Here is a 25005-nt window from a genome sequence, read left to right on the forward strand (position 1 = left end):
CCCAGGTCACAAGGTCACCGTTTGTGGGTTTGAGCCCGTGTCGATTCTTTTTTGTTGACAGCATGGAGCCTGCTTGGGATTCTCTGCCCCTCCCCTGCTTGTGCTTACACTCTTTCTCCTAAAATAAACAGACTTAAAAAAGATAAATAATTGTATTAGTGGGGCCCGTGGCTGGTGGAGCACGTGACTCTTGATCCTACAGTTGTGACTTCCAGCCCCAGGTTGGGTGCATTGTTTAAATAAATATTTACAAATAAAAAAGTAATTAAATAGTTTTATTAGAGCCAAACTATTTAAATAATTTTGTTTCATCCTTTGGTAGGTGAGAAAAATACATTACAAAATTCCTTATACAGAGGACAGCTCACAGCACACGTTACTAAAAACACAGTCTACACCGCGCTCAGGGGCTGGTGTAAGTTCCCCCGCTCTCTGGCGGGTCTCTCCCCGCCCCCCTCCCACCCCGGGGGCGCCCCTCCGCATCTGTCAGCACCCAGATCAGGTGGGCGTGGGCAGTCAGCGCAGCCCCGGGCGGTGTGGGCAGCTGTCCAGCTGCGGCGGGACTTCGAATCCGTGCGAGGAAACGGGAGACCGGCCGGGTCCCCCACGCGGCAGGGCGGGGTGCTGGCAGGCTGCAGGTTTGCAGGTGGCGTCCTGGGTCCGGGCTTCCTAACACTAGCGGCTGCGCTAGCCTCGCCTGGCCCGGCACCCAGTCTGCAGGCAGAGGGGTCCGCAGAGGCCGCCGCAGCCCCGAGGCGAGTGTGCGTGAGCGGGGCCACAGGCAGGCCTCCCCCCGACCCCACGCCCCGGACCAGCAGTGTCCAGAGCCCGGGTGGGAACCCGGGTACAGAGCGAGCCCCCGAAGCTAACCCTTCCAGCAGGACCCGTTAGGCGAGCGGCTTCAGAGAACCCGGATTCTCCCGGCCAGACGACGTGCTTCCGGGCTGAGCCCAGATGAGGCGGGAGGCCAGAGCGAGGGGGCATCCGCAGCCGCTGGGAGCTGGTCGAAGCCACCTTCCCCAGGGAGGGCCTCGTCCCCCACCCGCTTGATTCATGTAGAAGCAATGCCCTGAAGCGGCCTCTAAAATCTATCTTTTCCTTAGAAATTTGGAAACATCTGCGACCAGGGAAGAAAAGTCCTAAGAATCAAGGTCGTCCTTGCGGCTGGCTCCGCCGTGGTTTAGCAGCTATGCTAGGCTTCGCGTTTCACGGGGGGGGGGGGGGTGGCAAATGCTGGTGGCCTCGGGGAGAGACCTGGGGGCGAGCCCAGTGCTCCAGCCTCTCCCCTGGCCGGCTGGGCCCTGCCCCTCCCCCACTGCCAGGGAGGCATGGGGGGGAGGCGGGGGGGGGGGCAGGAGGCGGGAAGAAAAAGAGGAGTCAAGACCAGCATCTTCAAATTAACAAACTGTAATTGTTTTCCCAAAGATACATTTTTTTCATACACATCCATCATACACTGTAACCAAAAAAAGCAGTGTACATGAAATAAGAGAAAATAAATTAAAAATCCATAGCATAGGTAAGGAGGCTCTAGTCTGGAGCACAGCTGAGTTTCCAGCAATATAAGGAGGCTCGAAAGTTTCTTTTATAAGAGTGCCTGCTAGCAGGGGTTCCAGCCAGGTGGTTGGTTGGTCTGTAAGTCAGTCTTGAGTACTTGACAGTTCTGTTTTCCCTTAGCGCCTACAATAGCCGTCATTGTCCCGCGAGAGGCAGAGCTATGTCACGTCCGGGAAAAGTGAGGGAGGGACCACGGAGGCGGCGTGAGATCCGAACACAGCATTCAAAGGTAATTGGTCCAGTGGCGCCTGGGGAGGAGGAGGGCGGCTCCCCGGGCTTAGCCATCTTCCTTCGGGGGTGTGTACCAGCCTGCAGAGAAAGTGAGGGGACAGTCACCGGGTGGAGGCCCCAGCCCCCCCTCCTGGCCCCAATACCGAGGGAGGGCACCTCCGGGGTCATCGGGACGCAGGTGGTGTCGGGGAGCTGGGAAACTGCCCACTGGAGGCCACGAAGACGGGGAGAACGAGGCGCCCGACCTGAGATGACCCAGTGAGATGAGCATTCTGGAAGGGTGGTCAGGAGGGCCTGCACCCGTGCGCTGGGCGGGCGGTGCTTCTCCGGGGCAGGGGTGTGGACACTACCCCCTCGGGCCCTTCTCCGGAGAACGGGGGCAGGTGAGAATGGGGGGGAACAGCGGGACGGGGGCAGGCGCCGTGTGATGGGCGGTAAAGGCTTAGAAACCCAAGGAAGGGGTCCTTGCTGTGGCGGGAAGTGCGACCCCCGGGCCCGGGCCTCACCGTTCTTCTCGTGGATCTGCACCAGGGACTTGTAGGACTGCTGTGCTCTCGTCAGGCTGTACTGGGACTGGGACAGGACGCCACCGTCAGCACGGCCGGCCGCGGCCCGACGGCCGCCACCTTCCACAGCTGCCCCCCAGAGACCCCGGCTCCCGCCCCAGGACCCTCTGCCTGGGGACCACGGCCCCACCGCCCTCCCCACGGGCCAGCCGGAGGCCTCCTGCCCTCGGCCCTGGGCGCGAGCGGCCGGGGCCGGGCCGCTTACTTTGTTGGCTCCGAACTGCACTCGCGCCTTCCCCTTCACCAGCGTGGCACTGATCTGCATGATCACAGACTCTATGGAGTAGGCGCTGCTCCAGCCCTGGGGACGGGGGCGCCAGAGCGCGCGGGTCAGGAGGGTGTCCGAAGGGCCCCGACGCCTGACACCGCCCCCCTCCACCGGCGGGGGCACCTCGGGGCCAGCCCTCGGCTGTCCGCGTGGGTCGCGGGCGCAAGCCCTGTCACCCGAGCGTCAAGCGTGCGCTGCGGTCAGCGCAGCCCCTCCCGGGCCACCGCGGGACGCAGGCTCACCTGCTTGGTGAGAAGTTCCATGCAGATGGCGCCTCCGCCCAGAACGTACCTGCAGGAGGGAGGTGAGTCGGTGGCTTGCCCGTCAAGAGCTCCGCACCCCTTCCCCACCCCCCGCCCCTGCCGAGCAGCCACTCACCCTCCGGAGAGGACCGGGGACACGACCCTGACAAACGGCGGGTCAAAGGGGAAGTTGTCCTGAGAGGAAAGAGAGAAATCAGAGGGGCCGGTGCCTGCAGGACCGCCCTCTGCGGGGCAGGGAAGGAGCCTGGCTCGGGGGGAGCCGCACAAACAGAAACCTTACTTTGAAAGAAAAGTTAAGTAGGATGAAGTCGGCTCCTTCTTTCTCTTTGAGGATCTGGAGATCGTTGTGCAAAGCGCTGTCCTGGTCGACTCTGAGGCGACAAGCCTGGGCTCAGACCCCTGGTCCCGGCTCCCGCTCTCCCGGCCGACCGCCGGCAGCTCAGGGATGAGCCCCTCCGCACCCCAGAGATGCCCACACCACCCCCCGCGCCCCCCACTGGCTGCCCAGCCCCCACGCACTTGAGGAGTTTGACGTTCCAATCGTACAGACTGTCATTCACGAGTTCAACTGCATAGTTTCCTGGAAGGAGGGAAGACGACAGGTGCGGTTAGGATGGTTGGGGGACGGTCCCCGACGCAGACCCCCCTCCCGGGCCGACGGAACACAGATCAAAGACTCCAGGTTCACCCCGATGCACAAACACCCAGTCTAAGCCAATGGCTTGAGAAACTGCATTCTTGGGACTGAAAAGTTCATAAATGTTCACGTATCCCAGAACTTTTTTTTTTAAGTTTATTTATTTTGAGAGGGAGAAAGAGTAAGCACCCGTGCACGAGTCGGAGAAGAGCAGAGAGAGAGAGAGAGAGAGAGAGAGAGAAATCCCAAGCAGGCTCCACACTGTCAGTGCAGAGCCCGACATGGGGCTCAAACCCACAAACCACGAGGTGGTGACCTGAGCCGAAATCAAGATTCAGACGCCCCCCGGCGCCCTGCACTCACCGCCTTTGAAACTCTGTGACCGGTAGATATCCCTGAGCTCCTTCATCAGCCGGTCAGTGGCCTGCACCGAGCCAGACACCGCCCCCTGCGAGGAACAGGACACAAACATCCGCGCTCCTGAGTGGGGGGCGCGCGTGACAGGGGGGCGGCCCGGCAGGCGCCCTGGATCAGCCCACCCGGAGAAGGGGCCTGCTTCCGACATGGATGCCCCGCAGCCGCCCCCCCTCCCGGCCAGGACCCTCCCACCCCTCGGCCCGGCCTCTCCCAGCCAGGACCCTCCAACCCCTCGGCCTGGCCTCTCCCCGCACCCCCCTCCCGGCCAGGACCCTCCAACCCCTCGGCCCGGCCTCTCCCCGCACCCCCTCCCGGCCAGGACCCTCCAACCCCTCGGCCCGGCCTCTCCCCGCACCCCCCTCCCGGCCAGGACCCTCCAAACCCTCGGCCCGGCCTCTCCCCGGGAGGCACGTACGTTCAGGTAATCTTGCCTCTGGTTCTTTTTGATCTTCTCTAGTATGGCCAAGTTTTCCTTTCCGATGCCGTCGTCTTCGGGTTTCTTGCCCTCAGCCGGCTCCTCCTCTTTCATCTCATAGTGGTCTAGGTCTTCCGTGTCCTGGGGGGGCACGGGACAGGGGTGGGGGGGGAGGAAAGAACCAACACAGGTTATGCAAAAGGGCCACTGCCTTCCCGGTCCCACCTGGCCGGGGTCAAATGGTACAGGACAATGGTCGGTCCAGCAGGCCGACGGATGGACACAGCCAGCTCCGGGTCCAGAGTGCCCCGGCCCCACGCCCACCAAGAAAATCTCCTGGTTGGTCTCAGGCGGCAGGACCCCGCCAGGACCCAGGAAGGCAAGTGGGGACTCGGCCATCTTGTCCCCGAGACCGACCCCGCTCCAGCTGTCCCTGACACTCTCCCTTGGTAGCAGCGGCCCCTCTGTAGTCCTGGAATGACACTGGCCTGACACCGTGGCTCAGAACTCACTTCTCACCGGGTCGCTACGATTCCCAGGAGTAGTGAAGACGGGGGCACAAGTCTCCTGCCCTCCCCGTGGGTGTGGGGCCCGGGTCAGGTCTGCAGAGGCGCCTATGCCAAGGGGAATGAGGTGGAGGAGGTCAGGAAGAGGACTGGGCCCTCCTCTACCCCAACCCAGGTGGGCAGGGAGCTCGCTATGCGTGGGGCGGCACAGAGGCCGGCGGCCGAGAGATGTGTGACGGCCCTTCGTGCGTCTAAGGTCCCAGCAGAGCTACTCAGGAGCAGAAGTGTCACCGGAGCGGCGTCCTCACCCTGGCACAACGCAGCTACCACTAACCTCCTAATCCCGACGCTAGCCGCGGACATCCACGAACACCTGTCCCGTGCCGGGTGCTGTCGCAGACCCCACACGCCCCGGCTGACGTCCCACAATCGCCGTGCTGCTGTTCCGCCGTTACTCCCATTTTACAGAGGAGCAAGCTAAGGCCTACTGAGGTTTATCATCACGCCCAAAGCCGCACGACCCTCGGCGGAGCTAAGATGTGAGTCGAACTCCATGTGGCTCTGAAGCTCGGGTTCTTAACTATTACGTTACTTTCTGTAAAAGCCCCTACGTTTTTGGAGAACGGGCCAAAGTTACTTAGTATTCATCAGAGACCACGTGGGGCATTTTAGGGCATTTTAGACGCGGCGCCACATTTCACCCTCACGACACTCATACGTACTAGGTGTCACAAGCTGCCTTGGAAACGAGGAAACCACAGCTAGGGGAGTCACTTCCCCAGCTGGGTACAGGATGGGAGCCCAGGTCTGACTCCAAGGGCCCCTAAAGTGACCTCGTGGACTACTTGGCTTAAAGACCTCAGCACTTGGCTGTCCTCGGTGCTTGCGGGGGGCCTGTCTCCCACTACACTGGCTGCTCCTCTAGGCCAGTAAACCTGTCCTCAGTCCTTTCTCTCCCCGGTCTACATTGGAACGCTGTATACAGCGGGTGCTCAGTGCTGCTGACAAAGAGCTTCCCGCCACTGCCGCCCCGGGGCGCAACCCTACCTCAGGCATCTCCTCGTCTTCGTCTTCCGAAGACACGTCCTCCTGTGTGCACTGCGGCCGGGAGGGAAAGACAGCGATCAGAGCCTCAGCACGTGGCCTCCGACCTCCGCCCTGGAGCCCGGGGTCTGGCGGCTGTGTCCCTGCCTCGTGCCGCCAGCCGGTCGGGATGGAGCCGCAGCCCAGGGAGTGACCTCACCACCGGCCCGTCCTGCTCCTACCACGTGCACACGCTAAGAGGACACGGGCCGCACGACCCACCTCCCGCGTCCCGGTCCGAGGAGCCTCCCCTTGACTCGATCGTCTCTAGACTCACACCAGCCGTCGGTTCCCCCAGCAGCCTGGGTCCCCAAAGGCCACCAACTGCCACCGCCGGTGGTAAAAACTCCCCCTGCTCTCGACACGGAGCTCGCTGCCCCCGGGGAAGTTCTGGGGGCACCAGTGCCCATCTACCTACATCCCCACCTGAAGGACAAGGGCCAAGAGCCGCGACCCGTGCAGGTGCCTGGAGTGGCTGGAAGCGCGGAGGAATTACCGCAGGCACGTCTCCGCGAACAGGTATCCACCGGGCCCAGGGCCCCGACTGCTCACCTGCTCGGCCGGCAGGGGCTGGTCCAGCATCTCCACATCTGGGTGCTGAGGGAGGTTGTACAGCTTACACAGGTCGGAGATGATCTTCTTCAGATGCTGCAGGAGCTGGGAAGGGGGACGGCGGTGACGTCAGACACCTCATCCCCACCCCAGTATGGACCTGTGTGCGGACAAGCTCCTAAACCCCGATCCGGTACCTGGTTCTCTGGATCTCCCGGACCACGTGTGTGGGAGTTTCCTGGACCAAGGCCGGGTTTGGTGCAAGACTCTCCCTCCGGCTTCAGTAAGCCGCCACCGCCCCCCCCCCCCCCCCCCCGCCCAAGTCTGCCCCCCCAGGGATTGGACGTACTGTACCGCCCCCTCCCAAACACATCTCCTTCCACGAGGCGTCTCCATGACGTGGGCCTCATAAGAGGCGAGGGCAGCCTCGGCCCGGCAGCCTGGCCCCTCACCAGAGTATTCCCTTTCTTTATGTCCACCAGCCTCTCCAAGACGGCGGCCAAGTTTGGGTCATCGGACTCCACTGACCAGATGGGGGGCACAGCAGGGTAGGACTCCTGAGGGAAAAGAGCAGAGAGAGTGGTCAGCACGGGCAGCCCTGGGAAGAGCAGACCTTGCCTGCCTCCCGTCCCCCAAGATTTCTGGTCCCTCTGCTCCTCCGCCCCCAACAAAAGCCCAGCTCGGCAGGCCGGCATCCCACCAGCTTCCCAACAAATCCCAGAGCAGAGCAAGTCCCCGAGAGAACCCTTTCCAAACAGCCTGAACACCCTTTCTCTTCTCAGGAGCGAGCCAGGGAAGCGCCGCCGCGCCACCGGCGGGGAGGGAGGCTTCCCACGCACGGCGCTGCGGGCGGCCTGTCCCACACCCGGCACTGAGCCCTCCAGCCCTCCGCTCCTCGAGTTCCACGGTGATTTCAGGAAGGGACCCCTTGTCACAATCACGCCGACGTGAAAACAACGAAGGCTGCCGGTCACTTTCGGTTCAGCTGGAGAAGGAAAGCCACACGCTAGGCTGAGTCTCCAGAACCCAACAGTAAAAGGAGGGCAGGACGACGCCTCCGACCCGGTCACTCCCCACAGAACCGCTGACGGGCCAGCTCCCCCGTCTCTCCCTCGAGCAGGCGCGGGCTGCAGGGCCCCACGAGGCAGGCTGGGGGGAGGAAGCCCACGCTGCTGACATTCCCAGGCTTCCTGAGACCAGGCACCAAGTGCACCCTGACCAGACTCCCCCCTCTGCCCAAAACTGGGGGCATAGTTCTCGCCAAGTCTCCTTTATGGGGGCCACAAGGAATTGGACTGAGAGCCTCGCAGCCTAGCTTCCTTCTGGGGACAAAGACGGTGCAGGCACTCTGCAACTAGATGGGCAGCTAGAAGAGAAGGTGGCATTCCTGCCTTTCGGGAACAGAATCAACTCAGGGGGGTCCCCCCACCCGCTTCTGCTGGGGTCTTAGCTCTGTCACAGCACTAATCCTCAAACGCTGGAGGGAAGCAATCATGAAAGATACTCAAGTCTTCACCTGACTCAACCACACCCAGTTCTCCAATCTCAACTTTTTAGCAGGAAAAAGGTGGGGAAAAAAAACAGGAAAAAATGGGACACATGCGCTTTGGGGGAGCACCGTCCAGCCCAGGCTGAGGCTCACTGCACCTTGACCTGGTTCAATGGAGGAAAAGGGATAGGAAACCAGGCCCCCAAGTACCACCCGATTCACAGGTCAGTGTTTCCCCTGACTACTCCCTCCAGGGTGCAGACAGCCTGCTGGGTAAAGTGCTGGCCCCCCTGCTGCCTAACTACTGTCCCAGCAGGTAAGTGCCAGGCCATGCAGCACTGAGCACTCCCAGTCCTCAGTCGCTGCCCCCCTTCAGGGGAGGTCTGAGGACACATGGGGCAGGAGGCCTGCAGGATGTCTCCTGGCTTAGCCTCGTGTGCGATGGTGTTCACTGGGCACAGAAAGGACTGTAGCTGCTCAGGATCAAGGGCGCCGTCCTCAATCATCACCATCGTTGCTGGGAAAGGCACCCACCCATGGCAAGGGGAGATTTCTGAGGGAACAGGAGAGAGGAGGTCTGCTACCAGCTGGGGCAAAAGGAGGAGAGTTCGAGGTTACGCCAGAATAAAACGGAGACCAAAACAGAGAAGAGTCCGTAACCTGCGAACTGCTCCTTAGTAAAAATTCAGGGAGCAAAGGGGGGCTTCGGGAGAGGTGCCTGGGCAGCGATCCCACAGGTGGCAACGTCCTAAGTCAAAGGCACTGCCGACAAGGAGGTATCACGGAAACGTGGAGTTCCAGGCCAGGTGGGTCCCCGCGGCTGAGCTCAGGGCACAGGCCTGGAACCCAAAAGTGACAGCAGGGGAAGGAAGGGGCCTCCGCAGGTGGCCAGGTAAAGCCGCGCGGGGCCAAATCACGGCCCACGGGATGTGGGCCGGTGGAAAGGGCCAGTCGAGGCGCCATATGTCGGGGTGCGCGGCGGACGCCGGGTGCACAACCTCCAGCGGCGGCGGCGAGTGTGACCCGCTCGGAGCAGGCGCCGGGCCCCGACGAGGGGGGTGGGGGGGAACTCGGCCTGCCCGGTCCTCGGAGAGCAAAGAGCCGTGCGGTGTGGGGCGATCCCGGGTGCCTGACAGGGGGCCGGACAGGGGCGCGCGGAGGGGTCCTCACCGTGATGTTGCAGTGGATGCGGACGGGATCCCCGGGCACCGACCCCCGCGGGGGCAGATGCGGTCCGGGCGCGGCCCCCGCCCCGGCCCCTCCGGCCCCGGCCAGCAGGAACTCGCAGCTCAGCTCGTCCAGGCAGGCGCTGGCAATGCGGAAGCGCTCGTGGCCGCGGTGGAAGATGGACTCGAGCAGCTTCAGCTCCCGCCTCAGGCAGGGCCCCGGCCCCGGGCCCCCCCCCGGGCCGCCCCCGGCCCCCGGCGCCGCCCCCTGGCCCCCCAGCTGCTGCCCCGGCCCCGGCTGCTGCTGCCCCTGCGGCTGCGGCTGCTGCATCCTCCGCTCCGCTCCGCTCCGGGGCCGGCGGGCCGGGAGCCTCCGGCCTCCGCTCGGGCTCCGCCGCCGCCGCCGCCGCCGCCGCCGCCGCGGTCCGCACTTCCTGATCCCCCCTTCGCCAAGATGGCGCCGCCGCCGCCTCCGGGACGGGGCCCCCCCGCTCGCCGGCCCCCAGCCGCCGGAAGCCGCGCGCCCCTCCCCCTCCGCTCCGGCGGCCCGCCCCGCCCCTCACGTGACCGCGCGACGCCGGCCTCCCTCACGTGACCTCTCTCGCACGCCCGCCCCCCGGTGCTCGCCTGCTGCCCTGCACACGTGACCCGGGGCTTTGGGCCCGGCTCCGTCGGCGCCTCCGCGCGCGCTGACGCTCGCCGTGCGCGAGCCCGTGCGTCGGCCCGGCCGGCGCTCCCCTGTCACGTGCCCCGGCGCCGCGTGCTTCCCAGGGGGCCCCTCGCGCGGGATTCGCTTCCTGTCCGGGTCCCTGAGCCGCGGTGGCGTGGGGAGGGAGTGAGGGGCTCGCGCCTCCGCGCCCCTGGGGGCTCACGGCGAATGCGGCGGCTCCCGGGGCTTGCAGGCTCGTCCCCGCCCCGCCACCAGCTGGTCGTGTGACCTTGGGTTCGCCACCGCCCCTGTGAGCCTCAGTTTCCTCGTCCGTGCGGTGACTCCGGGCGGGGCAGTGCGTACAGGGCCTGCGCCAAAGGACGGAGGGAGACACCGTGCGGTGCTTGGCCCCTTAAGGCCGCGCGGCCGGTACCTGACCCTTCGCCTCGTGAGTCCCCGCGGGCGGAGACGAGGCTGCGGGCCTGCGTGGGCTTCCCTCGCGGGCCGGGCACCGGGCAGCGCCGGTGTGGCCCGCGGGCCTGAGGCCGGCCGACCACGGCCCTTGGCCCAGCCGTGGTGGGCGCCGCCTGCCGCGGTGGCCCTGGCCCTCGCTAGGTGGCACTGTCGCCGAGGATCAAGCAGCGCGGGGGCGGGGTGGTGGCCCGGGCTGGCTTCCGCCGAGGGCCAACCCCGCGCCTGGGCCCCTGGCCACCTTCCTCCAACCCCCCACCCCCCACCCCGGACTAGAAAGAGAGTCCTTGGGAGCGGGCTGTGCGCCCCGGTGCCAGGTGCTGGGTGCCTCGTTTCCCAAATCTGTGGCGGTTGACTCTGGGTGTTTAACGGTGATCGAGACGAGTTCTGCCCTTCCTGGGGCCGGTGACTTCCTTTGGGGAGCCTGAAGGGTTAGCTGCACGTTCCCTTTTTGTCTGTGTGTTCAAGCTGGTAGCATAAAAGGTTGGGGTAAGAACTCCCACTTCCTGAGGGTGTCTTGGAGGTATTTCTAGTACCCCCAGCAGCTTTGCGAGTGGGGGAGAGGCGTGGCTGCCCGAGGACACACAGTAAGCAGAGTGCTTGGCCTGTCCCACTCTGCCTTTCTCTGACGCCTTCTCAGGAGATTGTCACACCACTTGACTCCGATCCTTCCCCCAAAATACCCACAGATGCGGCCATTTGGAAAATCCTGAGTTCCATATTTCACTTTCATTAAAAAAAAACTTTAAAACTGTTTATTCTGACAGCAGAGGAGGGGCAAAGACGGAGAGAGAGAGAATCCCAAGCGGGCTCCGTGCCGTCAGCGCTGGACGCAGGGCTCGATCTCGTGAACTTGAGGTCATGACCCGGGCTGAGATCAAGAGTCAGAAGCTTAACCGGCGGAGCCACCCAGGTGCCCCTTGAGTTCCATATTTTTAAAAGGGTTTTAATTAGAAGGAAATAAGATGACAAGACAGTCTCACAGTGTTGCACAGACTCCAGTGAGGGAATAAGAGTCGAGGTCAATGAGGTGAGGTCTGTGTGTTCTGTCTCTAGTACTCTGCTCCTCATCTCTGCTCTCGCTGGGGGCGCCCTCGGGGAGAAGTCCTGTCCGGTGTGCTGACGTGGGGAGGACCCGGGCATTAAGGAATGGAAGGAAGTGATGGCTGCATTGATTTAGTGAACGTTTGGGTGCTGGGGAAACAGGAGTGAATAAAAGGAAACGCCCTGCTCTCGAGCCTACTTTCTGTTGGAGGAAACAGATAGGTAAAGGTGGAATCTGAAGCTAGCTGACTCGCTAGATGGAGAGAGGATTGATAAATATTTACCGGCCACCCACGATGTGTGAGGCACCGGAATGCGGCATTGAATGGGACAGACCCAGCCCTCACCTTTTCCGTGCATTCAGCCCGGTGGGAGGTCTGACACTTCCATGAATGTTACACAGCCAGTCGTGAAATTGCAGTTCTGGTAAGTGCCTCAAAGAACAAGCCTGGAGAGGTGCATCTCTGACAAGTGGCACACTCGATTCTGAAGGATGGGTAGGATTGTGTAAGGGAGGAGAGGACTGGGCACTGTCCCAGGCAGGAGGGGTGGCCTGTGCAAAGGTTTTGAGGTAGGTCTGTGGCAAGTTGGAGGAGGGGAAGGAAGGCTTTGTCTAGAGCGATACAAGGTAGGCACGGACAATTCTTGGCACATATTGACAACCACGTTTAGGAACTTGGGCTTTAATTTAAGATCAGGAAGGACCTTAACCAGGCAAGTCCGTTAGCCTTTCTGCTCCGGCTTCTGTTTCTGTTCCTGTAGCATGGAGATCGGAGGTGGTGACGGCTCCTCATGACGCTGTCGGGAGACCTAGTGACCTGACGTGTGAGAAGTGCTTAGGAAGGCGCACGTGGTAAAGAACTTCTAAGGTTTTTGAGGAGTGAAGGATCGACGTACCTTGAGTCTAGTGGGAGGAGAGAGGGTAGGAAACGAGGCCAGGGTCAGAAGCAGGGACTGCATTGTGGAGGCCACCGGAAGTGCTCGGGTTTTACTCGGCGCAGTGGAAAACCGTGGAAGACTGTAAGCTAGGAGGGGCACGATCTGACTTAAAATGTTAAAATTTTTTTTTTTTAATTTTTTTCAACGTTTATTTATTTTTGAGACAGAGAGAGACAGAGCATGAACGGGGGAGGGGCAGAGAGAGAGGGAGACACAGAATCCGAAGCAGGCTCCAGGCTCTGAGAAATCAGCACAGAGCCCGACGCGGGGCTCGAACTCACGGACCGCGAGATCATGACCTGAGCCGAAGTCGGACGCTTAACCGACTGAGCCACCCAGGCGCCCCAAAATGTTAAAATTTTGATCCCTCTGGCTGCTCTTTGAAAAACGAATTGTAGAGACTTTTGTTTTTCCTCCAAAAGGGCTCGTGTTATCAGCGTGAGCAGACGCACCTGTTTGGTGCAGAACCCACGGCTTCTGCTTTGAGCCCCAGAAGCATAGCATTCGGTCACAGACTCGACAAATGTGTCTGCCAGGAACTGTAGGGGCACCGGGGGGTGCAGTGAGTCCTGGCACCGAGGGAGGCCCCTTCCATGGCGGCTGTTACGCGTTTGACGATGTTTTTGGGCATGTCTCGCTCCGCCCTGAGGAATGCGAGGTATCGGGTAAACCGGAGGCAGATGCAGCAGCTGATGCAGTGTGATGAACACAGTGGTAGGGTTCAAGAAGGGTAAGGGCCTTGAAGGGTGACATTAGTCAGGATCAACTCCCAAGAAGGCGTGTGAAGGGCAAGTTCCTTAGGGGGAATAGGGGACGTTCAGAAAGAACTGGGTCCCAAACTGGAAGGAGGTCGAGGACAAAGGCAAGGGAGAAGAGGGGAGAGGACGAGGAGGGGGCGTAGACAACTGTAGAGGTGTTGACCATTGGAGCTTTGGCCTGGGGCCCCAGGGCAACCCTGAGAGTCTCAAGCCTACTGGAGGCCAGTTTACCATATATAATTAATCGGCAAACTTAAAAATTTTTGATCCAGCAATGTGACTTGGAAATTGTTAAAGAAATGTGCAAAAATTTACCTGCAATGGAATATGTGCAGCTGTTAAAAATAGTTGCCACAAGGTATTTGAGAAAGAGTAAACGAAAAAGGAAGGGGACAAGTCTAGATTTACAGTGTGTTCCTTTTTAAAAAAGTGCAAGTAACGTATGTGATTTACTTATGACCCCAACAGACATGCCTATTTTTGTACAGCAAAAACGTGAACAAGAATGCTCATGCCTGCATTTTTTTTTAGTTTATTTGGAGAGTGAGCACGAGTGGGGGAGGGGCAGAGAGAGAGAATCCCAAGCAGGCTGCTCTCTGTCAGCACAGAGCCGATGCGGGGCTCGAACTCACGAACCACAAGATCATGACCTGAGCCAAAGTCAAGCATCCGATGCTTCACCAACTGAGCCATCCATGTGGAGCCACCCACCCCAGTGCCGGGCTGATCTCTAATAATACAAAACTGGAAACAACCTGAATTCCGTGACAGTGGAATGACTACGTGGTGGCATAGTCACACGGTGGAGCACAGGGCAGCAACGGGGCTGAATGAGTGACAACTGCGTCCACAGCATCCGGGATTCTCACAAAAAACCAAAACCAAAAAAACGCACAAAAGATTACGATTCCATTTACGTAAAGTTTAGTAGGCAAAGTCAACGTGTGCTATTAGAAGTCAAAATAGGGGTTACTTTTCTTTCATTTGTTTGAATTGTGGAAAAACACCTGTGACCTAGAATTTACTGTTCTAGCCGTTTTGCCGTGTGCATTCCAGCAGCATTCAGTACATTCATGGTGTTGTGTGCCCATGATCTCTGTCGAGTTCTAGAACTTTGACAGTCACTCCCCACTCTCCTCCCCCCATGAGGGAGTAATGACTGGCAGAGGACATAATGGGGGGCTTCTGGATATTGGTAATGTTCTTTTGTTTTACCTGGGTGAGATCGTATGGGTGTGTTTGTGTTGCGAAAATGTAACTGTATACTTATAATTTATATATTTTTTGTATCTAATATCTAAATACATATAAATTTAGAGATCTATAATATCTGTACAGATATCTGTTATATAGATATGTACATATTTGTATAGATATTATATACTATATACATTTAATATACAGATATATTAGATATTTATATGTAAAGTGGTAACGATGATTATTTTTCTAGGAGGTAGGATTATGAATCTCTATTGCACTTTGTTTTGCTAATTTGTGTTTTCCAGTTGGTCTTCATGAATATGTATAACTGTGGTAGTTTTTAAACAGTTTTTAAATTTAAAATATCCTAAGTAAAGGAAAATGACATCCGTTGTAGTGCCTCCTAAGAGAAAAGCGTTCCTTACCCTCAGAGGCAGTGGGAGTGTCTCACCAGAGCCTTGCCTGGTCTGTTTTGCCTCGGGGCTGACTCCGGCATGTCTGCCCATCGCCCTGCGTGGCTTTCTGGACCTGTCCTCCCTCCCTGAATGCCTGGCTCTCTGGTGGGCGTGGAAGGAGTGTGCGAGGGAGACACGAGGGGGAGGGCGCTCTGGCTCTCCTCGGCCACTGGGTGCTTGTGCTCAGGACTCCCTGCCGAGCTGGAAGTACTGCTCCTGTAGGATGTGCACTAGCACTGGAGTGATGCAGAGAAGAGTAACACAGCCCTGGGCAGGGATGGCACACGAGGCCATGAAGCAGTCCGTCTCTTACTTAGAAAATAAAAATGCAGGGTGCCTGGGTGGTTCAGTCGGTTGCATGTCTGCCTCTCGATTTCAGCTCAGATCGTGATCGCAGGGTTGTGGGGTCAAGCCGATGGCACGGAACCTGCTAGGGATTCTCCGTGCCTCTCCCTCGGCCCTTGTCACTCTCGTGCGCCCTCTGTCTCTCAAAAACAAAACAGAAACTTGAAGCAAAAGCTGAGGAATCTGAAAAGAGACGACAGAGGCCAAGGTGAGCAGGCTGTCTGGACTGGTCCAAAAGCGCCAGGGAGCAACCGAGGGCTTCGAGCAAGCAGAGACCCGCCAGTCTGTCACCACAGAGACAGGCAGCCGCTCCAGAGAGTGATGTTCATAAGCGAAGACTCACGGCCTTCCCCAGCCACCTTGTGTCCACCAACAGAGACATGGCAAGTACTGAGGACATCTGCACGTACGGCTCCCTGTCCCTCCTGCTGAGGTCTTTGAAGAGCCTTTAGGCAACCTGGCTTACTGGCTTTCTCCTCTTTCAGTGCTGGGTTTTATCTCCACTTCCTGCAGGTGTTCAGACACCGTTACCTTCCTGCTCTGTGCCTCCAGAACACCATGTCCCTGCCCCTGCTGGAGCGGCCACCACACTGGACCTCCTTCATAGCTGGGTCTCAAGACGCACACAACCCTTGAGAAACAGTAGACACCCAGCAAATGTTGATCTAAATTGTTGAAGGTGGGTCTTTTTCCGACCTTTGACCCTTTCACCAAAAGGAGTGACTGCACACGTTTCTTTTCCTTAAGACTTTTATTCTCCACTCTTTCCTTGCTTCTAAGATTTTTTTTAATTCTTAGTAGATCATTACATGTTTATGGCTGCATGTGTCCACTCCCACGTGCATCAGAGGGCCTGTGGCCACCCACTCTTTTTCTGGTACTTGTCTTATTTTTGCTCTTCAGTATCAGGACTGAGGACGTGTCAAATAAGTTGCTTTTAGCTGAACTTTCACTTTTTTCAAAAAAAGATTTTTTTTAATGTTTATTTTTGAGAGAGCGCGCGCCTGAGCAGGGGAAGGGCAGAGAGAGGGAGACACAGAATCTGACGCAGGCTCCAGGCTGTCGGCACAGAGCCCGATGCAGGGCTCGAACTCACGAGCTGTGATATCATGACCTGAGCTGGAGTCGGACGCTTAACCTACTGAGCCGCCCAGGCGCCCCTTAGCTGAACTTTTAAAAAGGGATTTCCCCTACACACCGGAAGGTGTTGGTCCTGCACTAGCCCTTTTCCTATTTGTCAAGCCCTCATGAGAAGCGGGGCGCTGTGCTGGTTCGTGATTCAGCAGTGGAGACCGCCACTGCCTTAGACCGATTCGTTCATTGGATGGACATCCTCTGCAAACATAGAGCAGGGCGCTGGGCTTAGTCCTCGGTCAAATACTCCTTCCTTGAGGAACTGACATTTCTGTCAAGTGTTCAAATAAAGAGAAGGTGGTTGATAAAAGGGCCAAGGGAACTCCCTGTTTAAAAGGCCCTGAAGTGTGAAGGATGGGGTGGGGGTGGGGTGGAGAATGTTCACGATCTTCAAGAGCGCACCTGTAGTTGGAGTGGGGGGCCGTATATAGTGGGCTGGATGAGGCTGAAGAAGTAGGCACAGACGGAGTAAGACGGAGCCTGCATAGGTGGTAAGGCTGCTTTAGTCAGGAAAGTTTTAGTCGTCAGTGACAAAAATCCACCTAAGGAAAAAGGGAAGCCTTTACTGGCTTGGAAACTAAACGTTCCGGGCTCTTCCTATCAAAGATGTCACTGAGTTGTGAACCCTGTCTGTCTCACGGTTGCTCTCCTCCGGCTGGCCTGTGTGAGGTGGTCCTCGGATCCCCTTTGTGACACAGAGGCCGAAGACTGGACTGGAGGGGAATGGGCAGGGCTAACTGATAAGGGCCGCTCTTGAAAGTTGCCTTCTCTTCGGGCCAGGTCTAGGCGTCCCCACCTGAGGCCCCCTGGGGGAGGGCAGGAGGTTGGCCTCTGAGGGAGCTTATGGAGGCGGAGAACGGGACAGGTGTGTGTGTGTGGGGGGGGGGGGGTTCTGTTTCCACACTCGCTTTTTTAAAACGGCAAGCCCAGAGTGCCCTGTCTCTTTGAGGACCTGAAATGCCTTTGCTCGGCGGCATCCTCGTCCTTCCAGAGAGGCAGGACCGTTTGGATTGGTGAGAGCGAACAAGGAGGGCGGCAACGCCAAGAGCTCCTCCCGAATCCCGCCCCCTCGTTCCGGCGCTGGGTGCCCGGGTGCTGAGCGGCTCCAGAGCTGCTGGGGGCAGAGGGCCGCCCGCTTCCGCCCCGCGCACACGCGGCCTGGGCAGAAGCACGTCCCACCTGGGGACCCCCTTTCTTTCTGGGCTCCGGCGCTTCCGCCTCCGGGGCGGAGACTCCTCCCCTCTCCGTCCCAGTCGCCTTCCCGGGGAGAGCGGCCCGAACAGCCTCCGCCCGCCGGCCCCCTCCCGCAGCCCGGCCGCCCCGGCCCGCGCGGCTTCAGCACCGCGGACAGCGCCCCGCCCGCGGCATGGCCCTGCGCTCCGGCCCCGCCGCGCTGCTGCTCGGCTGCGGCCTCCTCGGGCTGCGCGCAGGTGAGGACCGCCCCGGGCTCCCGGGCTCCGGGGTGGGAGGGGGACCCCCAGAGCTGGGGGCGTCCACGGGGGGGGGGGGCGCGCCTGAGGGACTGAACGGGAGGAGGATGTCCCCGAAGGAGTAAGCGATGCAAGGAAGCGAAAGAGATGCGGGCCACGGTGGTGGGGAGGGCGTGGGCCCAGGGAGGAAGGAGGGAGGGGGTCTCCCCGCGATTTCTGGGGTGTCAGGAGGGCACACGCTGCCGTTGAGGTGCCACCTGACTTCTCGTGAAACGTTTTCACAAGTACTCTAGCTGGATCGGCACCCTCCCTTAGCTCTCCAGCGTTTCCTGTACCCCACGTCGTCGGGCTCCTGAGTCTGGCCACTCCGCAGGGGCAAGGCAGGAAGGGGCGAGAAGTGACTTCTCAACTCTCTTGTGGGGTTGAACAGAAGACTTGGGAGGGAAGTCGCTGGGCCAGGCTGAGGGCTAGGAAGGAGCTCGAGGGGGTGGGGCACATGGGTGCAGAGTTGCAAGAGAGTATGTGGAGGGGCAGGAGGGGCAGGTGTGAAGGGGTTACACAACTAAATGTTTTCCACACCTGCATGCCATGGGAGGTGGGCTCCCGTGCGTGTGGAATTTGGGACTGAACACATGGTCCGACCTACAGCACAGGCAGCCCAGCCCAGCTATCCTCTCCAACCCAGCAGTGCCTTTGAAGGTGGGGGTGGGGTGGGGTCACAGCCAAAGTCACATGGGGAGGCACATAATGTTACTTGTACACACAGATGGGCACTGACTGAGGAGAAAGGTCGTGTGGCCTGATATAAATAGCCGTTCCCTTTCATCACCATCCCAAACTCTCCTCGAACTGCAGGGATCTTTCAGGAGAAGTCATGAAAACATGAAATCTCCAGTCTTTTAGACCACTGTCTGAGACCTTGCAGGAAGAGTAGGTCTCCACAATCCTTGCGGAATGGGTTCCTAGTCTGGAGACATCTGTGTGGGGCTCCCCGGTCTCCCTGGTCAGTGATCTCAGAGAACGGCTTCGCCATGAGGGGCCCCCACGGGCTGATCTAGGCATTTTGCTGTATCCTTAGGGATGGAGCAGCGGGACGCTGCTGTTTCAGCCTGGCTGGCCCACTTGGCTAGGGAGAGCGGGGTGCTAGGTGGGCCCCCCTTGCCCACGTCCTTCCTTCCTGCCCCCCACTCCCCTGCCCAGGCGTCTGGGGTACTGACACGGAGGAGCGGCTAGTGGAGCACCTCCTAGATCCTTCCCGGTACAACAAGCTCATTCGCCCAGCCACCAATGGCTCTGAGCTGGTGACCGTTCAGCTCATGGTGTCGCTGGCCCAGCTCATTAGTGTGGTGAGTACGGGTCCCAAACTCTCCGCCCAGCCACTGAAATCTGAAGAGCCAAGATTGTGCTCATGTTTGTGCTTATTCCTCTGGAGTTCCCAAGGCTTGGGGAGGTATGGGAAGGATGTGGGTGCTTGTAGTGAGCCTGCCTGCTGGGGGCCCTTCTCAGCAGCTGGGGGTCCTTCTCAGCAACTTCTCTTCTCTGCAGCATGAGCGGGAACAGATCATGACCACCAATGTCTGGCTGACCCAGGTTAGTGCTCTTCCTGCCCGGCCCACATCCCCGGTCTCCTCTTTCCTCCTACCCGCTCCCCCCCCACCACCTTTTTTGGTATGTGCTTTTTCCTCTTTTAATCTCCTCAAGAAAAGCGGAACGGTATAGACTTTGGATTCCTAAATAACTGATCTGAATCTTGGTTCTTCCACTGACCAGCTCTGTGACTTTGAACATGTTAAGATCTGCGAGATCCATTTTATTTGTAAAATGTAGATTCTAATATCTTGGCTTAGATGTGCAAATTAAACGAGGACGTATTTTCTGAGCCACATTGGCTGGGCAGAGGAGTCACTGTCAGGAGGGAGTGGCTTTTAAAAGCCTCCTCAAGCCAGATGCCCCATCCTCCCAGTCTCTGTCCTTGACCTTGAGCCCCACCAAGGTCAAGGCTGGCAATGCTCTCTCCCCCTTTCCCAGGAATGGGAAGATTATCGCCTCACCTGGAAGCCTGAGGAGTTCGACAACATGAAGAAGGTTCGGCTCCCTTCCAAGCACATCTGGCTGCCGGATGTGGTCCTATACAACAAGTAGGTGGCCTGGGAGCAACGGGAAGGCGGGTGGAGATGACCAGAGTGCTCTGGTAGGGAAGGGGTCTTGGGGAAAGTACATCAGCTCATGCTGGGAAGAGAGGGGACCTCTCACTGGCACAGACACAGTCACTACACAAACAGGCCCAGACCACGGCGGGGTGGTGTGAAGTACCCCGACGACCCCGAGGTGATTTGGGCCGTGGCCAGTCCCCTCCCAGCCAAACAGGAGCCCCTGGCGTTTGGAGCCGCAGCGGGATACGAACGAGGGCTGGCAGCTGCAGCGCCTTCGCTGATCCCGGAATACGTTTCCCTGGAGCACCGTTCAGGATCAAAGAGCCTGGCGGTCCCAGTTTCTCCCCGGGTTCTGTCCCCTTTCCTGCGACAACCCCGCTGACCTTCAAGGTCCCACATCACTAGCGGGTCCATGCCCCGCTCTCACCTGCCTCTGTCCCCCTCATTGCTTGGGGCTCCTTACTCTCCACCCTCGTGTGGAGCACCCGGTTTGCGCCATGTGCGATAAGTAGCAGACGGCACCCCCCATCCACCCGCTTCTGCCTCTGAGAGGCCTCACAGGCCTCCCGACCACCAACTCACCCATCCCCCTTCTTGCTCACTCCCTGCCGCACCTCTGTACGCTCCAGGCCCGTTACCCTCACACCTGGGTTGCCCACCCCGAGTCTCCCTCGCACTCGGCGCTGGGCTGACGGGCAGGGTGCGGGCACGCTGGAGCCGGGGCTCACTGTGCGCGTCCTCTGGCAGCGCCGACGGCATGTACGAGGTGTCCTTCTATTCCAACGCCGTGGTCTCCTACGACGGCAGCATCTTCTGGCTGCCGCCCGCCATCTACAAGAGCGCCTGCAAGATCGAGGTGAAGCACTTCCCCTTCGACCAGCAGAACTGCACCATGAAGTTCCGCTCGTGGACCTACGACCGCACGGAGATCGACTTGGTGCTCAAGAGTGACGTGGCCAGCCTGGACGACTTCACGCCCAGTGGCGAGTGGGACATCGTGGCGCTGCCGGGCCGGCGCAACGAGAACCCGGACGACTCCACGTACGTGGACATCACGTACGACTTCATCATCCGGCGCAAGCCCCTCTTCTACACCATCAACCTCATCATCCCCTGCGTGCTCATCACCTCGCTGGCCATCCTCGTCTTCTACCTGCCGTCCGACTGCGGCGAGAAGATGACGCTGTGCATCTCCGTGCTGCTGGCGCTCACCGTCTTCCTGCTGCTCATCTCCAAGATCGTGCCGCCCACCTCGCTGGACGTGCCGCTGGTGGGCAAGTACCTCATGTTCACCATGGTGCTGGTCACCTTCTCCATCGTCACCAGCGTGTGCGTGCTCAACGTGCACCACCGCTCGCCCACCACGCACACCATGGCGCCCTGGGTCAAGGTCGTGTTCCTGGAGAAGCTGCCCGCGCTGCTCTTCATGCAGCAGCCGCGCCACCGCTGCGCCCGCCAGCGCCTGCGCCTGCGGCGGCGCCAGCGCGAGCGCGAGGCGGGCGCCCTCGTCTTCCGAGAAGCCCCCGGGGAGCCGGCGGGCCCGCCGCAGGGCTGCGGGCTCCGCGCGGCGGTGGACGGCGTGCGCTTCATCGCGGACCACGTGCGCAGCGAGGACGACGACCAGAGCGTGAGTGGCGCCGCCGCGCGAGGCTGCCGGGAGTGCGGGGGGCGTGGCCTTGTCCGTGGGCTTCCGGGAGGCGGTGCCGAGGCTGCTGGGAGTGCGGGGGGCGTGGCCTTCTCCGTGGGCTTCCGGGAGGCGGTGCCGAGGCTGCCGGGAGTGCGGGGGGCGTGGCCTTCTCCGTGGGCTTCCGGGAGGCGGACCGGGCCGGGGTGGGGCTGGGGGCCCGCACGGGCCGGGGTGGGGCTGGGGGCCCGCACGACCCGGGACGCGTCGGGGGCCTTTACGGCTTGGCGGCCGGCCGGTGGCCCCCGCTCGCCCCCCAAGCCCCAGTTGGTGATGTGACCATCGTAGCTCTGGGCACAAAGGGCACGAGTCGCCCGTGCGCCCCACGGCGCGCGGGGGGCGGGGGGGCGCGGCAGAACTGAGGACGGCCGGGGCGGGGGTGGGGGGAAGGGAGAAGAGGTTCCGCGGGAGGACAGGCCCAAGTCCCGGACCCCTATGTGCGCCTTTGGGCCCCGGGGGGGGGGGGGCCGGACCCGGAGAAATCGTTTTGGAGGAGGGGCCGGTGGAGGCGAGGGCTTCCCGGAGCACCCTGCGCTTTGCGCACACCCGGCTCTTTGCTCCGTGAGCCGCGAGACCGCGCAGGGGGAGAGTTCTGCGGGCGCCTTCCCCCCCCCTCCCCGCCCGCTTTGGGCGGTCAGGCTTCCGGTACCCGGGCCGCGTCCAGGCTGTGGCTCCGCAGTGGTTGCCATGGTGACGGGCCAGGTTTCCGCCGGGATGCAGCCGTTCCGGTTTGGGGGGGGGGTGAAGAGGGGCGCCTCCAGCACTACCGTGAGGGGCTGGGCCGGGGGGGGGGGCGGTGCGGCTTCAGAGCCTGGCGTTTCTGTGCCCTGTTCTGGGAGCCGGGGCTTGGCCAGGGAGCGGGGTACGTTCCTGATGGGCGCAGGGAGGGCCCGGGGACCTGCGGCGGGAGCCTCAGCTGCCGAGGCCACGTGGGAGATGCAGGCGGGGTGTGCGGGGCGCAGCCACCCGTCCCCCCGCCCTTGCCGCAGTCCGTTCTGTGCCGCGCGCGCACTGCGCTGGGTGCCCGGGGCGCAGTGGCCTACTTGGACGCCTCAGACTCTCCTCGTCCAAGCCCCAGTGCTCCGTCTATACCGGACCACCAGCCTTCCCACCTTTTAGTAAATGGCATCCCGTCCCCCCCCCCCCCCCCCCCGGTGGTTCAGACCAGAAACCGCAGTGCTCCTTGACCCCTCTCTTTCTCTCTTAAACCTCCCGCCCCCCCTCCCCCCTGTATCCAAACCGGCACACATCCTGTCCCGTGAGCACAGACTCCAAAATCCTTCTCGGCATCTGTACTCTATTGCCCTGGCTGGAGGCCTGGCCCAGGGCAGGGTCTCCTAGGTGTCTCCCTAAGTCAGCTGCTCCATCCAGATACACAATAACTCCTTATGCGGTACCTTGTCTCCCTGGCTCGGGTCCTTGGGTCATCTGGCTGACTAGCCTAAGCAAGCCAAGCTCTGTGTTACCTCAGGACCTTTGCACACTTCTCTCCGCCTGGAATGCCCTTTCTTTTTACTGGGACGTCTGTAGCTCATGCTGCTTTTGCTCTCAGGGTCGTGAATCCAAGCTCCAGGTTGGGTGTGGAGCCTACTTAATAAGAAAGTCTTTTAAAAAGTCTATTACTATTATTAATCTTTGTTCTCCTGTTTGAGAGTAAGTTGCGGACACTGTGACCCTTTATCCCAAGTACTTCAGGGTGTCTGTCCTGAGACCAGAGATACCGTCTCGCACAACCAGGTTCAGTGATCAAATTCAGGAAATTTAGAATTAATATATTATCTTAATCTGATATGAAGCCCATATTAAAATTTTCCCAATTTTCTCAGTAATGGTCTCTGTAGCACTTTCCCACCCCAGTCCAGGAGCTCAAGTTGCACTTCGTTGTCCTGTTTCTTTTTCTTCGATCTGCAGCAGTTTCTCAGCTTTGTTTTTCATGGCATCAACATTTGGGAGGATATGGGCGGAAGGTCCCGGTTTGGGTTTGTCTGATTGTTTCTTTCTTCACTGCGTTCCTGCCACAGCCACGTCCTTCCCGCTTCTCACGTGACCTTAAACGTCATTTCCTCAAAGAGGCCATCCCAGATCACACCTGAGATTGTGTGTCTGTCCTTTGTTTCCCATGAGGGCGGCCGGTGCGTGGCCACCCCATCCCGCCTGTCTGCACCCTCAGCCACAGCCTGTGTTTGTCTCGCTCTCAGTCATACCCCAGGGCTTGGTGCCGGGTGCACAGTAGGCACAGGTGTGACAGGTGAGCCAGTGCTCAAGCTGCCTCCTTCCCAGGCCCCCGGGGGAGCGGGTGCAAAGGCCCCGACGCAGACCGGGTGGAGCGGCTCTGAGGGGAGCCCGGCCCTTCATGCAGGCCCCGTGGCAGCGGTCGGACCCAGGGGTTATTCTCTTTCTGACCGATTTGGTCCCATCTGGGGACCAGTCCTCACCCTCGGGCCCGCGTGCCGAAAGTGGTGCTGCGGGATGGGGCTCCCCCGGCGGCCGCGAAGAGCGAGGCCCGCAGAGGCAGCATTCGCTGGCACTCTGTTGCAGACGCTGGGGTTACACGACGGATCAGATAGGGTCCTTGCGGTTTAGGACCTCCCCGCTGGCTGGGGTGGGGGTGGGGGCAGACGTGCAAATCCAAGTGGGGACACAGTGCAGGAAAAATACCGTGGAGGAGATGTGCACACAGTGTCCAGGGGGATGGTGTTCACTCTGAGCAGGAGTAACAGGGAAGAGCACTTCGTAACAAGAGGCAACTTTCGTACAAGAGGCAACATTCGTACAAGAGGCAACATCCGATTTGGGCTTTAAAGGATGTGTAGGAGTTCGCCAGGCAGAGAAGGGAAGACCAGGATTCTAGACAGAAAGGAGGCTCGAGGCACAGAGCCTTGAGAGCACGACTTGGGCTTTGGTGAGTGTGGCTTGCGAGGCGGCGGGCGACGGTGCCCTCGGGAGGTCACTGGCACCCTTGGGAGCGTGGACGGGCCGCTAGAGGCTTCTGAGCAGGGCAGCTTTGGAAAAGTCAGTCTGGGGTCATGGAGGGAGAGGGGGGTGTGTGCGTGTAGTGAGACCTGCTTATACCTGTTCCCTCTCGCCCCGCGGCCCCCTGCCCCTCCGTCCAGGTGAGCGAGGACTGGAAGTACGTCGCCATGGTGATCGACCGTCTCTTCCTGTGGATCTTTGTCTTCGTCTGTGTTTCCGGCACCATCGGCATGTTCCTGCAGCCTCTCTTCCAGAACTTCTCCGCTGCCGCCTTCCTGCACGCGGACCGCTCGGCGCCCAGCTCCAAGTGAGGCCCTCCCTGGCCCTCGCTCCTTCGGCTCCTTCGCCCGTGCCCTCTGTTGCCAGTAGTTGGGGCGGAGGTGGGACAAGTGAGCTGGGGGCGGGGAGGGGGGGAGGCTGCCGCGGATCCATTCTTTCCCGCCCCCCCGGGCCCCTCCCCAGCACCTGTGGCGGCACACGGCGGCCGGCCTGTCCCCTTGCACCGGCCAGGCAGGCTGGTGGGGCACGAAGGCTGACAAGGGAGAATGGGGATGTGGGCCTTCCACGCTGAGGGAGGAGTGGCAGGGGAGGGGCCGGGTCGGGGCAGGGTGGCAGGG

The 25005-nt window shown here is 60.2% G+C and overlaps 2 protein-coding genes and 1 long non-coding RNA gene across 3 annotated transcripts; 1 reads left to right on the forward strand and 2 right to left on the reverse strand.

Annotated features, from left to right (window-relative positions):
- Positions 1-1391: 1391 nt before the first annotated feature.
- UBE2Q1 (ubiquitin conjugating enzyme E2 Q1) lies at positions 1392-9668 on the reverse strand. Its single transcript, XM_086694073.1, has 13 exons — positions 9155-9668; positions 6948-7052; positions 6496-6600; positions 5908-5958; positions 4355-4495; positions 3886-3970; positions 3405-3465; positions 3166-3256; positions 3001-3059; positions 2865-2913; positions 2560-2655; positions 2295-2361; positions 1392-1866 (listed from the first exon to the last, which is right to left on the reverse strand). The coding sequence occupies exons 1-13, from the start codon at positions 9479-9481 to the stop codon at positions 1835-1837; spliced, it is 1269 nt and encodes a 422-aa protein (XP_086550199.1). The 5' UTR covers positions 9482-9668; the 3' UTR covers positions 1392-1834.
- Positions 9669-17208: 7540 nt separating this feature from the next.
- On the forward strand, positions 17209-25005 carry CHRNB2 (cholinergic receptor nicotinic beta 2 subunit). The gene is made up of 6 exons (XM_086694071.1): positions 17209-17578; positions 18779-18924; positions 19124-19168; positions 19607-19716; positions 20479-21358; positions 24529-25005. Exons 1-6 carry the CDS (start codon positions 17515-17517, stop codon positions 24697-24699), a joined length of 1416 nt encoding a protein of 471 aa, XP_086550197.1. The 5' UTR covers positions 17209-17514; the 3' UTR covers positions 24700-25005.
- LOC147572171 (uncharacterized) lies at positions 23167-24631 on the reverse strand. Its single transcript, XR_015246139.1, has 2 exons — positions 24182-24631; positions 23167-24144 (listed from the first exon to the last, which is right to left on the reverse strand). It is a non-coding gene; the product is annotated as an uncharacterized LOC147572171 (long non-coding RNA).

The sequence above is a fragment of the Puma concolor genome, chromosome E4 (assembly GCF_028749965.1).
Source record: "Puma concolor isolate L17-30 chromosome E4, mPumCon1.1.hap2, whole genome shotgun sequence".
Classification (NCBI taxonomy): Eukaryota; Metazoa; Chordata; class Mammalia; order Carnivora; family Felidae; genus Puma; species Puma concolor.

Bases quoted from the DNA above. Each gene is read 5' to 3' on its own strand.
- UBE2Q1 (XM_086694073.1), bottom strand. From the start codon at position 9,481: ATGCAGCAGCCGCAGCCGCAGGGGCAGCAGCAGCCGGGGCCGGGGCAG. The intron at 3,257-3,404 runs GTGCGTGGGGGC...TTGTCGCCTCAG, and splicing joins TGGAACGTCAAACTCCTCAA to AGTCGACCAGGACAGCGCTT. The intron at 2,362-2,559 runs GTAAGCGGCCCG...GTCCTGTCCCAG, and splicing joins TGCAGTTCGGAGCCAACAAA to TCCCAGTACAGCCTGACGAG.
- CHRNB2 (XM_086694071.1), top strand. From the start codon at position 17,515: ATGGCCCTGCGCTCCGGCCCCGCCGCGCTGCTGCTCGGCTGCGGCCTC. The intron at 17,579-18,778 runs GTGAGGACCGCC...TCCCCTGCCCAG, and splicing joins CCTCCTCGGGCTGCGCGCAG to GCGTCTGGGGTACTGACACG. The intron at 21,359-24,528 runs GTGAGTGGCGCC...CCCTCCGTCCAG, and splicing joins GCGAGGACGACGACCAGAGC to GTGAGCGAGGACTGGAAGTA.